The 20030-nt window shown below is 38.5% G+C and overlaps 1 protein-coding gene across 2 annotated transcripts in view; it reads left to right on the forward strand.

The window, feature by feature from the left end:
• The window catches only part of glra1 (glycine receptor, alpha 1), a 78994-nt gene extending 64364 nt beyond the window's left edge, over nt 1-14630 (forward strand). For both annotated transcript variants that reach the window (XM_036568512.1, XM_036568513.1), the window contains one exon: nt 10538-14630. In XM_036568512.1, coding sequence (XP_036424405.1) covers nt 10538-10825 — 288 coding nt within the window. In that variant the 3' untranslated portion in view covers nt 10826-14630. The remainder of the gene's footprint in view (nt 1-10537) is intronic.
• The last annotated feature ends 5400 nt before the right edge of the window (nt 14631-20030 follow it).

Consider the following 20030-nt stretch of genomic DNA (forward strand, 5'->3'; position numbering starts at 1 on the left):
ATGCTGTGTAAAATGTAAATAAATGTAAATAAAAACAGAATGCAATGATTTGCAAATCTCATAGACCCATATTTTATTCACAATAGAACACAGAACACATTTCAGATGTTGAAAGTGACACATTTTACCATTTCATGAAAAACATTAACTCGTTTAGAAAATGATGGCAGCAACGCATCTCAAAAAAGTTGGGACAGGGCCATGTCTACCACTGTGTAGCATCCCCTCTTCTTTTAACAACAGCCTGTAAATGTCTGGGAAGTGAGGAGACCAATTGCTGAAATTTTGGGAAAGGAATGTTGTCCCATTCTTGTCTGATGTAGGATTCCAGTTGATCAACAGTCCTGGGTCTTCTTTGCTGGATTTTTCATTTAATGATGCGCCAAATGTTTTCTATTGGTGAAAGGTCTGGACTGCAGGCAGGCCAGTTCAGCACCGGACTCTTCTTCTGCGAAGCCATGCTGTTGTGAGGGATGCAGTATGTCGTTTAGCATTATCTGGCTGAAATATGCAAGGCCTTCCCTGAAAGAGACGCTGTCTGGATGGCAGCGTATGTTGCCAAAACCTGTATATTTCGTTAAGCATTAATGGTGCCTTCACAGATGTGGAAGACACCTATGCCATGTGCACTAATGCTCCCCCATACCATCATGAATACTGGCTTTTGAACTGTGTGCTAAAAACAAGCGGAGTGGTCTTTTGTCTGGAGGACACAGTGTCCATTATTTCCAAAAAGAATTTCAAATTTTGATTCATCTGACCACAGGACACTTTTCCACGGCTCAGTCCATCTTAAATGAGCTTGGGCCCAGTGAAGTTGGTGGCATTTCTGGATCCTGGTTTCTTCTTTGCATGATACAGTGTTCACTTGCTTTTGTGGATTGCATGGCGAACTGTGTATCACGAGACAGTGATTACAGTACAGAATCCTGCCTGTTTCCAACTTTTTGAGATGCGTTGCTGCCATCAAGTTCTAAATGAGTTCATGTTTTTCATGAAATGGTAAAATGTCTTACTTTCAACATCTGATATGTGTTCTGAGTTCTATTGTGAATAAAATAAGGTTTATGAGATTTGCAAATCACTGCATTCTGTTCTTATTTACATTTATTTACATTTTACACTTTACACAGCGTCCCAACTTTTTGGGAATTGGAGTTGTATGTTTAATATTGCCTTATGATCAAATCTAAATCACCTTCCTGATGAATTTGGCACGGTGTTATAAATTCTATAAACTTTGTGTGAAATTACCATGTTATAATGTCATTTTACAATGTATAATGTATACACCATGAGTTCTTGTTGCTCGATTGTGTGCACAGTAGCTGCTCCTTTCTCTCAGATTTGAACGTACTGTTTCTTCTAATGCTGCTTTAAAACCAGAAGCGACGTGGCTGGTAAAGCAGAAAGTTTCTGAGATTAGTTCGTTTTCATCTGATCACAAATCGTGAGTGGTTAGAGTATATTTTGAACATGCTTTTGGTGGCATGTCACTTGCATAAAAGGTATAAAAGCTGCACACACACATTTAACATGCCAGTCTTTAATCATGGGTAGGTCATACAGTGGAAACACTGGTGCTGCAGGTATCACAAATTTTCATATTCTATTGTAGCTCCACACTGCAGAAATTGAAATTTCTTTCTTAACGTCTGAAAATGTGCCTCACAGCTGTAGGTTGTGAATAATGTCCATTTATTACAGTGGCATAACAAAAGCGCAATAAATGAGATAGAAAAATCAGAACTGGGTGAGGCTTAATATAGCATATGCTCAATCCATTAACATATGCCTGGATCGGCTTTGGGACATCAACAGTAGATACTGGACAACACTGATAATCATATAGTAGATAGCGACAACACTAATAGTATAGTACAGAACTGTCTGCTGCCACTTAAATAAAACGGATCAAATCCTATTAACTGGAATGAGTCTGATCAGAAAACTGGTAACGATTTGAAACATAACCACTCATAAGCTCCCCACTGCAGCGTGCTTTGCTGTGGTGAGCGCTTTCCAGAGGAAGGGGTTTACAGTTATTTCCACAGTAAAAAAATAAGCTCAAAATAAATCCTGAATCCCATTGTTGTAATCCCCAGCCCAAAAGGTACAGAAAGATTAGTGTCCTCTTCCCCCAGCTCTCTCCAGGTAAATCCAGCACAGAAAACTACACAGCCCATGCTGATAGCACCCTCTGCCATTCAGCAGCCCACAGCAAACAGCACCACCTGCAAATCCAACTGTTTGGCATGAATGCCCTAAATTCCCCTGTCCACTATGGAACTCAACCTCATGAATAAGTTTGTGGGATTCCAGATGATATCACTAGAAATATGATTTAAAATATTAGCCTACATTTAAGCGGAACTGCAGACTCAACTTTAGGCATGTGGTACAGCCGAATGGGAGTAGTGATGATGCACCAGAACAGCATATGAAGGAGGTTTACTGAACCCACTGTTGGAGACTATTTAAATGTCAGAGAAAACAGTATGCAGTTCATGTGCCTGCTTGCTATTTCATTATCCCTAAAAGCACTGAAACAGTACGAGTCAAAGGGCGATTCCTTAAAAAACATGAGTTTTACACTATCAAAACATTTCATTGGAAATAACAGAATGACATTATGAAATGGAGAGCACTGATTACAAACTTTAATGAACAGTTCTGATTACAGCTAAGTTGGCAGATGGCTGATGTTTTAGCCGATACCTTTTAGCCAAAGTATTTTTGAAAGAAACAACTAACAAAGAAAATAAAATTGTTGAACTTTGCAGGCCAAGTGAACAATTCACCTTTAAAATATATTGTTAAATTTGGAATTTTAGTTTGCACCTGGAAAACAAATGATCAAAGCAAAAGTCACTAGTGATGAGAGAAATTTAAAGCTTAAATGTATGTGTGTTAATTGTTCTATACCTGATGATTACTAATCTGCATGATAGTAACATTTTATTATTTAGGGAATTACTTACAGGATGTTATTCCCATATTCTGCTGGATAATGGCTAAATGGATCATCAATTCTTTTGCTCAGTACTGAAATCACACTTTACAGTATGACAATTATTCAGCTAATCCAGGAAATTTTAATATCAAAATATTCATCAATTTTTTCTTTGCCATTTAAAATAAACAGAAAACTGTTTTTTTTACAATGTACAATTCCATTTCCAAAAAAGTTGGGATGCTGTGCAAAATGTAAATAAGAACAAAATGAAATGATGTGCAAATCATTTAAACCCTATATTTTATTGACCATAGTACAAAGACAACATATCAAATGTTGAAACTGAGAAATGTTTTTTTTTTAAAAAATGTATGCCCATTTTGAATTTGATGCCAACAACACGTTCCAAAAAAGTTGGGACGGGGACAACAAAAGTAAAGTAATGCTAAAAAAAAACAGTAGTAAAAAACAGTCAGTAACATGATTGGATATAAAAAAGCATCCCAGAGAAGCTGAGTCTTTCAGAAGCAAAGATGATGAGGGGTTCACCACTCTGTGAAAGACTGCACGATCAAATAGTGCAACAATTCAGGAATAACGTTTCTCAACCTAAAATAGCGAAGAACTTTTGCTTTTCATCCTCTATGATACATATAAACATTAAAAGATTCAGAGAATCTGGAGAAATCTCTCTATGTAAGGGACAAGGCCAAAAACTAATATTGGCTGGCTGTGATCTTTGGGCCCCCTCAGGCAGCACTGCATTAAAAACAGACTGATGATTCTGTAGTGGAAATCACTGTACAATGCCAAACCACATTCTGCATGTATTAACAGCATGGCTCCGTCATAAAATAGTTCAACTGGCCTGCCTGTAGTCCAGACCTGTCACCCCTGAACCTTTGGTGCATTATTAAATGAAATACCTGACAAAGGAGACCTCAAACTGTTGAGCAGCTGAAATCCTATATCAAGCAAGACTGGGAAAACATTTTACTTTCAAAACTGCAGCAGTTGGTCTCCTCAGTTCCCAAACACTTACAGAGTGTTGTTAAAAGAAGAGGTGATGAAACACAGTTGTAAACATGCCCCCGTCCCAATTTTTTTGGAACATGTTGTTGGTTAATGTGTTAAAAATGCTCAGTTTCAACATTTGATATGTTGCCTTTGTAGTATTTTCATTTAAATATATGGTTTACATGATTTGCATATCATTGCATTCTATTTTTATTTACATTCTGCACAGCGTCCCAACTTTTTTGGAAATGGGGTTATACATAAAATCTACATTCCATGAAATATATAAATCTTTGAATCAAAATGAGACCGGTCCTTAATCATGTTGAATGTTGTAAGTATTTAACGTAAGCAAAATTTAGGCACGGTGCTTGGGCACCCCCTGACAATCATTCAGTGTCCCCATTAGCATCCCCTGAAAACTGTTAATTGAAAATTATGTGAATACAAATTGTATTCAAGGTCAATTTTCAATTCTGTGGTCTAGAAAGATAGCGAATGAGAGACGCTCTGAAAAGTCAGACAAGTGCATAGGCGATACAGTTTCAAATTTCATTACGTACTGTACTCAAATATTACACAATTATTGTGAAATTGTGGTGTGAATTATAATGCGATGACGAGAGTATAGCCCTTCACAGCTCAGTGCTAGGAATGAGGGAGAAAAAGCCTGTACCACATTGTAGTATCTTAGTTCTCCATTGGGATGCAGAGCACTGATCAATGTTTAACAGGCTGAGCAGTAGCAGCAGGGCTGCTGCAGTATCACCACCCCAGCTAATGAAGCTCCCTGGCCATGGTGATCCACAGCTGGGGTCTGACCCTCCATACTGCCTCGCAGGGGCCATCACTCAGCCGCCACCGCAGCCCAGTGCTGTCAATGCCCCACACTCCACAATAAAACAATTCCCCAGCACTGGCACAGGAGCTTATTGACCCACTCTGCCTCTCACTACCTCAGAGAACCAGGCAGGCAGAGAGCAGAAGCAGGATTCCCCCTGCTGGACAGCATCGAGACCAATGGCAAATGGTGGAGTGAGCACCTCAAGAGGGATTTTATTCAATTGGGGTCACATGACATAGGCTGGTTAAAAAGCAAAACAGGGCATCAGTGCATGTACCTTCAGACTAGTATGGAATTCAGCACTATTGCAGTTTGCAATTACTGCACTGCCGTCAATAATCTGCAAAGGTGCCATTTTAAATAACCTTAAACACCCTGCATAGAGCAAAGTTAGGGCTAAAAGACAATGTATATAAACTCCTATTTGGGAAAATGGGACTCCTATCAACTGCGCAAGACCTGGTAGACTGCCAAAACTGCCATCCTCAGATACACAGTACTTAAAGCTTTCATCTTTGAGAGAAAAAACAAGCTCCACTCTTGCTTTAGATCTGAATAAATTCACAGAAATTTCTGTCCGCCCCTCCATTGTGAGAAGACAGCTCTAAGGATCTGCTATGGGTCACCATGGGTCTGAAAGGATGTTCAGCTGTCAATAAGCCATTGCTAAGGAAAGCAAATAGACTTAAAAGAAGAAAATAGCTGCTAGTGTTCTCAGAACAATGGATTGACCTACACAGGAGATACAGACTGCATGCTTCTGTTTTTATTTACCTTATATTTACCGTAAGCAAACAAATGTTTACTCTTTGTGCCTATCCAGAGCTTTAGGAATAACCAGCTGAAACACTGCAACCTCTTGGGTGCAAATGCTGTTGCACTGTCTCAAAAAAAAAAAACCAACAGGAGCAGATTAGGGAGTAGCTTATTGATGGCGATTAATCAGCTCGTTAAGGCTGATTGCTGCTTGGGTGGATGACTCGCGAGAGACTGTCTCCCCTCTCAGCCTAGAAGCACCCTTCCAACCATGAGTACAGCTGATAAGGGTGAGGATTATCTATGTAAATAAGCAGAGAGTGAAAACTAAGCCACTGTTAGGGACCATGTTCCGATTGTGTCCTCGGGTGGAGCACTTTGGCATGTGTTTTGTAGGAAAATGCAGGTGCATCACAGAGGGCTTGTGGTTGGATGGGGAGTAGCCTAAATAACTGTCGATAAAAATGGGCAGTAATGACTGGATTGAGATTGGAGTGTAGTGGAGAGTAACGTTCACTCCTGAAATGTAGGATGGAGTTTGGTGGTTTTGTACTCGTTTCCGTTTATTGTTTACAACATAAATGAAATAATGAATTTGAGTCACTGGTTTCACACTGAATTAACGCCATTTAAAGCAAATAACAACTCATTTTGTAAACATAATTTCAGAGAGAAATCACGCCTGTTTGGACCATTTGCATAATACATGCATATTCTTTGCTTTTCGTGCTTGCAAATTCATTCCAATCATACAGCATCAACTAATAGCTGATAGAAATCTCAAAGACAAGTGATGTTATGTAAATGTAATGCATTGTAATGGAATATGGGCCGAGGGTACAGAGATAAATGGAAACACGTAATGCATCATCCTGGCCTCGATGCCGATAATGCTAAAAGGTGACGTTCAGGAAACAAGCTGTTCTAAGAGGAGCATCTGCACCCAGTATTGTATGCAAAAATATTTGGTATATGAGAGATAAAGCCGAGACTGGCTGTCACATAGTGAGCCGTTTAATATGTGACATTAATCACACAAGCTCAGCGGAGGCTGTGGATGCATCACTCGCGAGCAAATGCCTTGATGGATGAAAGAGCCGAGAGGTATGTCGCCATGCCGATGAAACGCTGGAGTGAGCTGCATTCTGATGGCCAGCTGGGGGGACTGCGTTTTACTAGAAAACTCTTAAGGACACAGATCGCTGTTTGGCCCTGTTGTTTCCTTCCTTTCGTCAGCCGGAGAGGCAGGGGGAGAGTGCCTGGCACACTGTAGTGTGCAGTAATGGCAGCGTTTTAATTAGAGAGTGAGGTAATGAATCAGGCCGGGCCGGAGCGGGCGGGGGAGGGATGGGGGTGTTGGGATGACGCAGAGCTGCAGCCTCGCAGCACTTGCTCCTTTTGCAGCTCCACGTCACGTCCCCACGCCACCACATTAATCATATGGCAGCAAGAATAAAGTGGAGCATCCGTAATACTTACAAATGGCGAGTGGGTACGATGCTGAAGGACGCACGGAGGTCATAGCACCACAGCATTATAAAGGGTGCCATGTACTAAACGGGGGGCGATAAAGGAGGGAAGGCATTTCCTTCATTCCCACTGATACGCGCACACACACACACACAAACATGTCCGAGTGTGTTCTTCCATTTAGCCCTGCGCGCATTAACAGTTATAAATGGGATGGCAAAAAGACAAGGACAGAAAGAGGACGAAGTGTCTAAAAATGGAGCCGAGCAAAGAAAATGGCTGCTCTCTCACTAAACAGACGCTGCCTCTTCCCCCCACCACGTCTATATTCTCAGTGCCAGATGTATGTATGTGAGAAGGTGCCTTGCCACAGCTGCAATATGCGATCGCAGCACATCTAAAATGAACTTTTAGTTTACTAAGGCTGTAGCTAATCACGCAGATTGCACATGGGACCACCTACTGACTGCTCTATGTTAATTAAGCACATGGTTTAAAAGGCTCCATAAAGTTTTGGAGACTGCAAGCCCAGGACAAAAGAGAAAATGCAGGCTTATTCACGAAGAGAGAGTGGTATTAATACTGGAATTAATGTTCTTTCTCACTAAAACATTCTACTTCTGCGTAAACAATAAATGAAACAATTTGTAAAACAATAACACAAATTAAACACCACTGGTCCAACGAAAAAGTCAGCCTGAAAAATACATAAACATGCCAAAACGTATACCTTATTTTCTGAGAGGATGAGAGAGAGGATATTCATTTTTCTCCATTCAAATGGAAAAGGCTACCTGCCAAACTAACAAATCGCTCCTCTACTAACCAATTAACGTCAAGTACGTGGATAAGCAGCCCACATAGGTGGGGGTGACAGGATGTAGGCATGTCATGCAAAGTTCTATAGTGCATTGCCATGTGAAACCAAAACTGGATAAAATTTATACAATGTAACACAAACATGAACCTTGGTTCAGACCTTGGTCCGGACTTTCAGGTGTGAAAACGCCCTTAAAATAGCCATTGCAGTTGTATTTGATGCCTCGCTGATCCTCCATCTTTTGGATCCCAAAGGAATCCAAGCGCTGTGTGAAATTAAGGGGCATCAAGAGAGGAGAAAATAAATAAAACAGCTACATGGACCACGATAACTGCAGGCTTGTGAAGAAGAATAAATAGTTGCACAAGCAACCGTATAAACAGCTGTTACCGTTAGTTAGCTAGTTAAGGCAGCTGGTTACAAAACATTATTTTTGAGAAACGCATTTATTACGGCTCAGGTAATGGACAAAATGAAAAACTACCAATGCTGCATCAAGTTAATTAGGTGATCTAAAATAAAAATCATCTGTTTTTTCTTGTCCATTAATTTGGTGAAATGTTGTCTGATATGGTCACATGATCTGCTGTTTCATAAAACGTGTTTCACAAAGTAGAGATGGTCGCAAATGTTGTGGCAGTTTCAAATGAGTTGCAGAACATTTTATATTATGCAACTCGGTGAAAATTTATTTTCATGTAAATTTCACCATGTAAAGCCAGCCTAAGAGTTCTGAGAGTTGAAATTCTGATGTCACTCGGTTGGGTAAAATTCTTTCAGCACTCTTTCAAATGTTCATGTGTTTGAGAGATGGAGATTGGCTTCTCATGTGGCCCTCAGTGCTGAACATTTGCACCCTAATTCTGAGACCAGGCATTCCATAAAAAAAGCGCTGCTTTAGGTTTCTGCTTTTGCGAGTTTGATTATGCTGAAATATTGATGCACAATTCGATGTAATTAATCTTGGTGCTTGCTTTGATTCTGCATTCATTAACACAGAGAGTAGAATTTGCTCAGTCTTGAATAAACATGGGGAAAGGCATTGAGGTCATTCCATTAACTCACCTGAATGACCGTAACCTCTGTCTGCACCTTGTGCTCTCTCAGAGCTGCTATGTCAATAATTAATTCCCATAAACTCATGTAATCCGAATAAAGCCTTGCAGTATGGTAGATATGGCCCACAGATCAGCCCAACAGGATTGAGTGAGTCAATAAAAGGGCACAAAGGGCTGCTCTTTCTATTGTATTTAAGGCTAACAGGAACAGGTTAGTGCACAGAAAATGCCCATTCGGACCCCTAACAGATGGTGGTGTTTAACAAACATTCAGAGGAGAGAGAAAGGGGTTAGTTGTCTATTGAAGGTACTGAGCGCAGGGTGCAGGCAGAGGTTGCGGTCGTTCAAGTGAGTTAATGGAATGACCTCTGGGCTTTTACCCATGTTTATTCAAGACTGATCAGATTCTACACTCTTCTGTTAATAATGCAGATTCAAAGCAAGCACCAAGATTAATTACCCCCCTCCCCACACACACACACACACACACACACACACATTATGATGTAGGCCTTCAGCAGGGAAAGTCATGCCAATAAACTTCACACAGGTGTTATTAATTATTAATACCAACATCTGATTAGTTGCTGTTAGGTGCTTTCAATTATTAATACTAAAATCTGATTTGCCACAAAATATTATAAAGGACTAAATGAAATTTTCTTGGGACCATTCCAGAAGCTAAAAGCCTTGGGTTGAAAAGCCTTCAAATGTTACACGGTATTATTAATATTAACATCTGATGAGTCACACGACTCAAGCTTAGTCATCACATTAGTGTCCAATTACAAAGTTTTAGTGTGTGTTGGGAGCATCCTAACCAGACCAGGGCAGTAACAGAAAAACAGAATACAGAAAAAAGTAACAATATTCTTTTACAGTTACCAAAAAATATATAATAACAATATTGTGATTATTAGCAGAATTACATTAAAACCACTCTTGCACACCAAAAACATTTTCAGATGGTGAAAAATACACTTCTCACTCTTTTCAATTTTTGCAAACTTTGGCAGGCCACATGAATTCAATCACTGTTGTCTGTGGTTGGTAGCAACCGTTACTGCTCTTAGCAACTTGTAACAGATGTCAAAAGCACTAGTCTGTCTACTGCTTAGTCGCATATGATGCGTTCAGTTTGTCTCAGCTATAATAATATGACACTTTGTTTCATAAAATAGCCTGTTTTTCTGTTTGTCTTGTGTAAAGACATTGAAATTTAGTTGAACTTTGCATTAAATCAGATAAGTAATTCAAACTTAACTGCAATTAATCAGTTTACATTATTTTAATATAGTATTTATTTGATTTAGGTTACAGCTTACATCTCAACAGGTACTCAGCAATCTGTCCTGGAAAACATTTTTAAACTTTCCAACCTTGATCCTAACTGTACACACCATTCTGTGGGTGTTTTAATGAATGAAGACATTAAGTAATCTGACAAATGTTTTTTTTTCCTGCAATAAAGCAGGTTAATCTTTTCTCTTGCCAAATTAAGGATTCACTAATGCATTCTTAATATATTGCAAGGAATCGCAGTCATGAATAGAAATATAATTACAAGACAGTATTTTTTCCATATTTATCTGTACCCCTGGCTGTATGTGTTGCAGGAGGACGAGGCAGGAGAAGGCCGTTTCAGCTTTGCTGCGTACGGCATGGGCCCAGCGTGTCTGCAGGCCAAGGACGGCATGGCCATCAAGGGCAACAACAACAACGCCCCCACCTCCAGCATCCCGCCTGAGAAGAGCGTGGAGGAGATGCGTAAGCTGTTCATCAGCCGCGCCAAGCGCATCGACACCGTGTCCCGCGTGGCCTTCCCCCTCGTCTTCCTCATTTTTAACATTTTCTACTGGATCATTTACAAAATCATTCGCAGCGAGGATATTCACAAGCAGTAAAAACAAAGTCCTGACCGAAAAAGCCGCCGCTGTCGCCAACCACCACCCACCCCCTGCCCTCCTTTGCGCCCACTTCCTTTCCTCAACACTCACTTGCTTTTGGTGGCAAGTCCTTGGCAGAGGTATTTACTGATATTCATTTTCTTTTTTTTCTTTCGGCCCTCGTTCTCCTGAATAATCCGGACCTGTGCAATAGCAATGCAGTAAAATGCATGATATATGAATGTGGCAATATATTTACTAAAAAAGAAAAAAAAAATCAAAATGACTACTTAATAAGTATTAGACTTTTACAGACACATCTGGACTTCTGTGCAGAAGGATGAAATCTAAGGGGGGGGTTTGCTCTAGTGAGACTTTTTTCCAACTTGAAGACATACTGCAGCATTACTAGAATATGAAGGAGAGACATGCAGCACTGTAATATATCATATATTTAAAACAAAACTGAAATTTCTTCAAGAGAGGTTACTGGAAATGGAAAGATTACAGATTATGACACAGTTCGGTGCTTCCATAAATAAGTAATGCAAGGGCCACTGATGAATATATAGATGAATGGTGATGTCATGATGAATTCCTGTCATGATGTCAAACTAGTGATGGAAGCTTGATGAATGCCAGTCAAGAAATATTGTTTGTAACAAGCTGTGGTCAATGTGTTCCTCTATCTGTCCTTTAGACATTTTGTTTTGTTTGTTTTGTCTGATTATATGTCATTTACTCATGTGCCAAGTGAACAGCATATTGCTGTAACATTTTTCGTCAGCTTTTGGGGTCAAAAAATTTACCTGCACCCCTTCATTGCTTTATTATACATGGGCTTATTCTGGAAATGCTCTTTACTGAACAGGAGAGACACATTTAAAAGACATAAGACATATCTTCACTCTCAGCTCTGTTGGTCTGCATTTACTTTTCACAGTGTATTTGACAACAACCAGAAAAAAGACATGAAGACTTGAAATGGGGAAAGAAAGAAAAAAAAAAAAGTCATTGCCTACCCCTCATAAGTTTCACGTTTAATGACTCAACCTCAGAAAAGTGTTATTTTTATAAGCAGCCAGTGCCATCATACACCTAAAAGTATATTTAACAGAAAAATATATTTAACAACCAAATGTGTATTACTATGTCTTTTAACTATAAAACAAGCTATGTATTGTGCAGCAGAGTAAATTATTTGCAATGTATTTAAACACTGATTTTGTTTACAACATGCTTTGATGGAATACATCCTCATTTGGCTTCTCTATGCAAGAACAATATATGCAATTATTTTCATTTGTTACCATTCAAGAAGTAAATATGATTAGTACTTTTTACAAGTGGCCAATTCCACATCACATTGCCATGTTTTATATGTATTTATTTATAAATCTATATATTTATTTATTTGGCTCAACAAAGCACTCCAGACTTTAAAAAACCCAACTATGCATGGCAAGGCTAGCTTCTTTATGTGGTGCGCATTATCCTTTGGCAATTTTTCACTTTTCTAATGTTTTGCTTTGAATTCCTGAGACATGCACAAGCATAAGGAGCAAGAGGCTGTGTGTGAATGATGATGTATTACCATTCCTGAGATTTGTGCAGTGTTACATTTCTTGCCAAATTCTGTTTATCCACTTTTGTTTTGTTTTCAGAGCCAAAGAGTAATCGTGTTAAAAGTATTGCCATTGCCTTTCAGGTTTGGAAATAAATAACCTGATGTAAGAGCTTCATCTGTTAATGATAAATATGCAGATATTTTTTATCTCTACATTTTTGATTTGTGTCAGTATGTTGTTCATGTGTTACTGTCCTTATTTGTTTAGAAAATCGATATAACTAACACCCAGGTTGTAACATTTTCACATTTTCAAATCACTTCTGTATAACAAGCATATGCTTATATTTTTCAGTGTTATAGTGTAGATAAATATGGAATGGAAGTAAGAAGATTAAGGGATTGAGCAACATTTTATTTAAAGGCTACCTACATGACATAAAATCTGCATAAGCAGTAAATGACATTTAAACACCAATACTTCAGTATTTATAAAAAGCTGTTTAGTGATTAATAATCACTGATGAATTATGGTATTTTGGCCATGAGATATCCTGGTTAGTGTGTTATGCTGGAATGACTTGGGTTCGTTGACACATTTGCTCATGTTTTATGCTTTAGGTTTATCGGTAGAACAGCTATAAACAAAATGCATTTCCCTGAAATAGGCTTGTGCTAAATTTGAAGGGCTATTTTAAATTTTTGGGACAGGCACTGCTCAGATTAATTCACTTTTTTAAGCATTAAAAATCAGTTCATCCATTGTAAATGAATGTGTACTGCTTTAAAAATGGGGTCATGAAACTGCAGTCCTGGTGGGCTACAGAACGCACAGTTTAGTATTTACCCATTTCCAAACAGGCAAGTTAGCTTATAAAAGGTTTAATAATTAGACTTTGAGTTAAATTTGGTTTGCTGGGACAGAAAAAAACCTAAACTGGGCGGTTCTATGCCCCAAGAACTGCAGAAAAAAACTATTCCAAATAGAGTTTCTTTTCACATTATAGTGCTGTTTGTAATCATATAACACGGAACATGCTTCATTACCACCTGTTTGTTCTTGATATACCTTTTATTGCTTTATTAAGTACTGCAACAACCTGTTTATTACAGTGATCAGCGATTCATGCTTAACCCCAACATTGGCAGCTGGAATACTAGTCAAGTGATGTAGGTTTTGATCTTGACTCAACCTCAATTATCTTACAGATGAAGGTCATTTCCCTTCATTCATCAAAGTGTTCACGCTCTCATCCACATCAATGAAGGGATCCATTCGAACAGATAGAGGCACGCGATGTATATTGTACATTTGAAATTTGCAATATTGCTTTATACATTTTATGATCATTTTTGTCAGCTGTAAAGCAAATCTGAAAGTGAACAACTTTAACATGTCAAGATTTGCAAAACTGATGCTCAGTTCAGTGTTGCTGTTTCACAAATTCCCTCAATGATAAACGCTGCTTAGAGCCACCTAACGTAACCATGCTGCTGTATTGTCCTTTATGTGTATGGCCACAGCCGGAGCCCCCACCGTCCCTCACCGCTAGCTACAGTTTTAGAGACTGGAGGAACCTGGAGCAGTTCACAGAAAAACTAATACTGACCTGAGAAGAGGACAGTGCAATGTGCAACATCCGATAACGTGCAACAGTGAACCCTTATGAGGCGAAACGATCATGCGAATATCAATTAAATGTTTGCATCGGTTCCTGATATGTTAAATTTATGAGGCATGATATTGGTTTTGTTTACTTCTGTATGATTTTATATTTTCTGATGTCACCTTCTTTGCCATTTTACTGTCAACTATCCAAGAAACGATTCACTGAGAGTGACTATGGGCATGGCCGTTTCACTTGACCTCTGTACACAAAACTGTGGAGAAGGATTTGTTTTTTGCACAAGCTGGTATGGCCTTAATTTTTTTGGGTTTACTTGCTTATATTGTGTATTTGGCACTAAGTGCACCTCTTCATTTGCTAATTCTCATAACCCAAGAGTGCACTTCCAGGCAGTGAAAATTTCAGCAAATCCTTTCTTTTTTTTAATTTCTAAATCTGAAACATGGAATATTTTGCATGAATATTAAATTACAATGGCAGATATTTTTGGCTTGTACAGAAATGTGAGCAATTTGAAGAAAAAAAAAGGAATGTACAATTTCTGCTGTATCTGTATATAATTAAATATTTATTGAATTATGTCATTATGCTAAAGCTAATTCTACTATTAAAGGTTTTCTGAACAAAATCTCCAAACTGTTTTTGAGAACTGTTAAGGTTGTGGGAGTTGGACAGTTGTTTTTTGTCACTGAACTCGAGGGTCTTTGTAATCATAAAAGATTAAAAAGCGTCCAACCCAAATAGCAGAGAAAGACTGAGGAAACGAGGCTCTCTGGTGTTTTTGAGTGCATTTGCCATTAACATAATTTACAGTACTATGCAAAAATATTTCTTCCTTTCATTTATTTGATTTCCAGTCAAAATGGCCATTAAGTACAAGTTCTTCATTTTTCAGCATCAGCAAGAAAACATATTTAACAGAAAAATGCACAGAAGCCTCAACAACTACACATAATATCCACCCTTTGCCTTTATTACAGCTTCCATTCAGAGAAATCTGCAGGGATATTTTTTCACACCTCCAAAGTTCAGTCTTAGAAGTTGCATTTTCTGCTTCTCATGATCCAACTAATCCCAAACACACTCATTGGTGTTGAGGTCTGGACTCTGGGGTGGTCAGTGCATTGTTCTGAGAACATCACCAGCTTCTTTGTTTGATAAGTACATCTTGATCTCAGCAGTGTGTCTGGGGTCATTATGCTTTTCTCTCAAAGTACTGTTTATCTGACAGTTGTGGTTCACCAGGTTATGCACAGTTGTTAGGAGTCTCATTTTCTCTATATCTTTTAATAATTTTTAAACTACAGTTTTCCGAAGTCCTGTTTTTTCACTTATTTCCCTTTGACTTTCTCCTTCTTTATGCAAGTGGATTATCTTATATGCAGTCTCCTCAGAAATATCTCCTTTAGCCACTTTGAGCCACGTGAGAAAGAAATCTGCGAGGCAGCTAACGTGTTTGGGTAATTACTTGCATGAATGTTAGTATCTCTTTGAAGGGGAACATACAGCCAGTGACACCTTTGAAAACAGCTTTTGTGTTAGTTTTAGGACTGAAAGGATTTAAGAGTTAAAGTGGCACAAAAGACAGATTTAATGTTAGACTTAGTCTTGTAGGCTTTTGTGTAATTTTCTGTTAAATGTGTGTTTCCTGCCTTTTTTCCTGATGCGGTTTAATAATTTCATAATTTGTAATTAATGGCCATTTTAACTGGATATTGAATACATGAAATGGTGGGCTCTGGCTTTTGCAAAGTACTGTGTGTTATGATTTTTTGCCACTGTCCTTTTTCAAACTTTCTGTTGCTAAAAGAAATCTTGATTCTTCGGTAAAATGAACATGTTCACCTGCAGGAAAACAAAGCACATGAAAATGTTAAATATTTTCTAGAATAAACCAACCATACGCATTTCCTTTTCTGCCATTTCATTAAAACCGAGCACTCCTACAATCTTGTTTTTGCTGTGGGGTACAGGAGCACAGAACGTACATATTTTGGTCACACAGTCATAATTTTTGAGCAGAGTGCCTCAGGCTCCACACAGGCAGCGAGGACGACTTTCTCTCGGCTTATTAGGCCGCTGTGTCTTCCTCCATTTTCAGCATTTGGCCTTGTGATCTTGCCAGCCTCTAACTGACCGCCCAATATTTCCTGCTCCTTTTTTTATTGAAACCACTTTACTGTTCAATGTGATGTAAAGCATTTAAAGCATTTATATATATATATATATTCAGGTTTGCTCATAAATATTGCTTAATCATAGAAACCTACTACAAGCTTACTGATAGTAATAATATATACCAGAATGTGTTTAAATGAATCTTAAAGTAAATACTAAATGGGATTACAATAGAATTTAATGCGGTTTGCAGTTAAAAAGCATTAATGCATTATTATTTCTTCGGTTAAAATGTTCACAATCACATAAAAAGGTCAGTTAAGGAGCTGCCTCTAATGGAACATCCCTTTTTTAACCAAATTTGATTGACGCACAGTTTGACTAAATGTAAAAATCACCTGCTTTGTCTCGTGGCTCTCCTTGCCATTGCTTTCAAATTATGCAAGTGGATTATAACCCACAAAGGATTCGCTCAATCAATTTCTCTTCCCTTGCTTGAGTAGCGTGGACGAGACCACCCTCCCCCCATTCCTCCAGACCACCCGGTCCCTCTGACCGCACTGCACTCCGCTACACTGCCACTAGAATTACATTACAGCTGACATCCAAAATCACCCCAGGGCCCGGAGCCACTGAAACATGAAGGCTGGGACAGAAATTTGTTTCTCTGTGTATGAAATATGAATATTTGCCATCCTCGCTCAGGCACAGCTGCATTTTCTTCCTGTACAGCACTTCATTATCAGTCGAGAACAAAAACTGATGGCTTTTAGGAGGCAGCATTTAGTCAAGCTGTCAAATTTGGATGAAAATAAATGAAGGGCATTCGATTAGGTACAGCTCCCTAATTGACTTTCCTTGGTTTCTGTGATAATTTGTGATTTGTAAACTTCCATATTAAGGGAATACTCCAGCGTTTTTCAACCTAATCTCCATCTTCAGCATTTGTACCACAAGGCTGATTACCATCGACAATCATTTCTGTGCGTTTTTTGTACATCAAAAAGAACGAAAAGCCCACTTACTTGAAACACACTTATAACAGAAGCCAATGGGGAGTGACTGAATTTGGTAAAAGGAAATGCAAAAAAACAATCACATTCATGAATTCTTCCGTCAAAGTTATGTTGTAAATATGTTGTAAATATGTATCATTTGTTTATTCGGAGATGGTACTAATACTACTCATCATGCAAAGATACCAGCTTTACTGTGTTGCTTCATTGTTTGAAAGTTTCACTAGAATAAAACAATCATGTCATCCTAAAACCTGTACTGGTAGATTGTAATGGTTGTAGTTTCAATTTTGCATTACATAGAAATGGAGACTCGAGAGCTTTATACAACAGCGTATATGTAATATATTTAACTTAATCATCCATGTTTAAAGTGATTTGTTAAATAATTATTCCCTACAACAAAATATTAGAATACAGAACATGAACTTAAGAAGCACTGCCATCTGGTGGTGAACAAGAAAAATAACAAGCTAGCCGACAACATAGCAACCCAACTGCCTAGCCTGCTAGCTTGTAGCTACAGGTCACAACAATTAAATTGGGGTTATACAGGATGTGAGAGTATAAATAAAATAATAAATATAGCGAAATGGCTTACCTGTAAAGAGTATGGCCACAACAAAATGTACTTTGATTTGTAATTTCGTCAGTTTACCTGTCTAAATAAAACAAGTTAGCACAGCCTCATGCACCTTCAACAATGAAATGACTGAAATAACTCATTCTGAGAATCCTAACTTCGATATGTTGGTCTCTAAGTAGTATTATTTATGAATACAGAAGCTAACATGGGATATTTTTGTACTTCACGGTGATATTTTGGAAGTGTAGCTACTCACCCACAGCAGTGCACTCAATCTACCCTGCGTAAAATTCCTTTATTAAGAGGAAGCCAGAGACGTTATAGAGCAGGAGACCGTCCACTGGATGGGCATGGGAAAGTTCGAAACGCTCAACATGGTGTATGTTTGCGGAGAAAGTCCCGCCCTTCAATAAAAAGAGGAAATCAGCTCATATTTCCCCATTATATCAAAAACAGGCCTGCAGAACGGCAGAGAGTCCACTGTGAATGAAGGTGAAGGGAGTTAAATAGTTAAAAACAAAAAAAAATGAAGTTTTTAATTACTTGCCTAGAAATTTCTTTTAAGAAACTAGAAGCTTGTATTTCACAAAAAAAGCACATGTATGTATGTTTCCTAATTTCTACAGCAAACGGGTTTTGGGCAGCAGGATGCTAGCATTACTGCTACTGAGGGCTAATTGGTTAGCTAGTGGAGCTAGCTCACTGACGTCATGAACGTAAATGAAGCGCCATTTTAAACTCCTATAACTGGAGTTCAAAAGCTCTTAAACAGCAGTGTTAAAATGTTTTATGCTGCTCTGTGTTCAGGAAATGAATGTATTTTGTACATTAAAAATGTTTAAGTATTTATAAACTATAATTTTGCTCAAACGCTCCATCTTAACTCATTCATTTTGGACTCACTCGGGAGCGCCCTCTAGCGTTTGAGAAACCCGAAAGATGTTACAGAGTGGTAATTCTCTTCTCTACATGTTCTTTGGGAAAGCCCCGCTGTTGTGGAGATCTGTTTCTGAGGTTTTTGTCAGATTTTAGGTTCAAATATTTTGGTCTCATATGGAGGGAGCCTGGACAGACTTTCCTATAAGGACTTTGATAAGGCTGGCTTTACGGTGTGAAACCTTAATGCAAGTTGCCGGCACTGTACCAAAGTCCTTATAGGAAAGTCTGTTCACTCGATGGCCATCTCAGCAATGTGGCCAGGGAGTTATTTCCAGTCATACAAGACAAGACCCCTATCTCTTTCAATGGGAAGAGACCAAAACTGAAACTAAAAGCAGCATTTAAGTTTTTAATACATATTTGAAATCTGAAAAAATCAGACAAAAACAGCAGAAATAGTTTGTGGCATTTGGCTAACTTTTCAGCTTGTTTTGGCTACTGTGCTTGCTCCACAATGTAGGAGCTAAGTTAAGAAAAGCTAACTAGTTAGTGAACTGATCTTACCATTTTTTCTGTAACATTATTTATTGTTATTAAAATTATTTTTATCAAATACAGTAACACATAAAGTTTAGTTTACCTTGTTAGTAGCCTTTTAGTAGTTTAGACATTGAGCTGTTAGGTTTTCCACTCAGTTTAACTCAAAACTTCCTCAAGCTCAGGAAACTAAAACAACACTATCCTCCGGATGATTAGCAGAGCATGTCTTTAAACTGAATATTCCTCAGTAACACCTTCTCACATAGCCTAACAATTTGGACTAATTTACTGCCACCGCCATTCTCACTGCAGGTTTATTCTGAGGAGTTCTGTCAGATGCCGTGTTTGAAATGGTCCCCTGATCACTATATCCTACATTTGAAAGTCTGAATCACTGTATAGAACTCTATTATAAGGAACAGAGCTTGTGATGGTAGTGATTTCGGACGTCATATGGGTTTGCTTATTATTGTACGAAAGCATATTCTGTTGCATAAACAGTATAAACGTCATGCCAGTTTGACTGAATTATGAGTATCCCCTGTCCTCTAGGGTACATCGGTTGCACACTACTTGTTGTGGTGTATTCTGGGATTGTTTAAGTGCACTGGATCTTTTGCACTATAGCTGCATTCCATGTCACAGGGTCCCTAAGCAGTTCTGTTATATTCCCTGCACACTTGAGTCTGGGACGTTGGTTAAGGGAACTGCAGCTGATAAATAAGTTCATTCAGAACGTCCTGCAGCGTTATAATTAAACACGCATCTTCAAGAGATATGCAATGACTCATGGGTAAACTTTCCTGCAGATTTCTATGAAGTGATAAACGGTTGTTCACAACTCCTTGTGCTGTGCCTCCAATGGAACTTTTTTTACTCTCTATGGTTT

This window comes from Colossoma macropomum, unplaced genomic scaffold (assembly GCF_904425465.1).
Source record: "Colossoma macropomum unplaced genomic scaffold, Colossoma_macropomum, whole genome shotgun sequence".
NCBI lineage: Eukaryota > Metazoa > Chordata > Actinopteri > Characiformes > Serrasalmidae > Colossoma > Colossoma macropomum.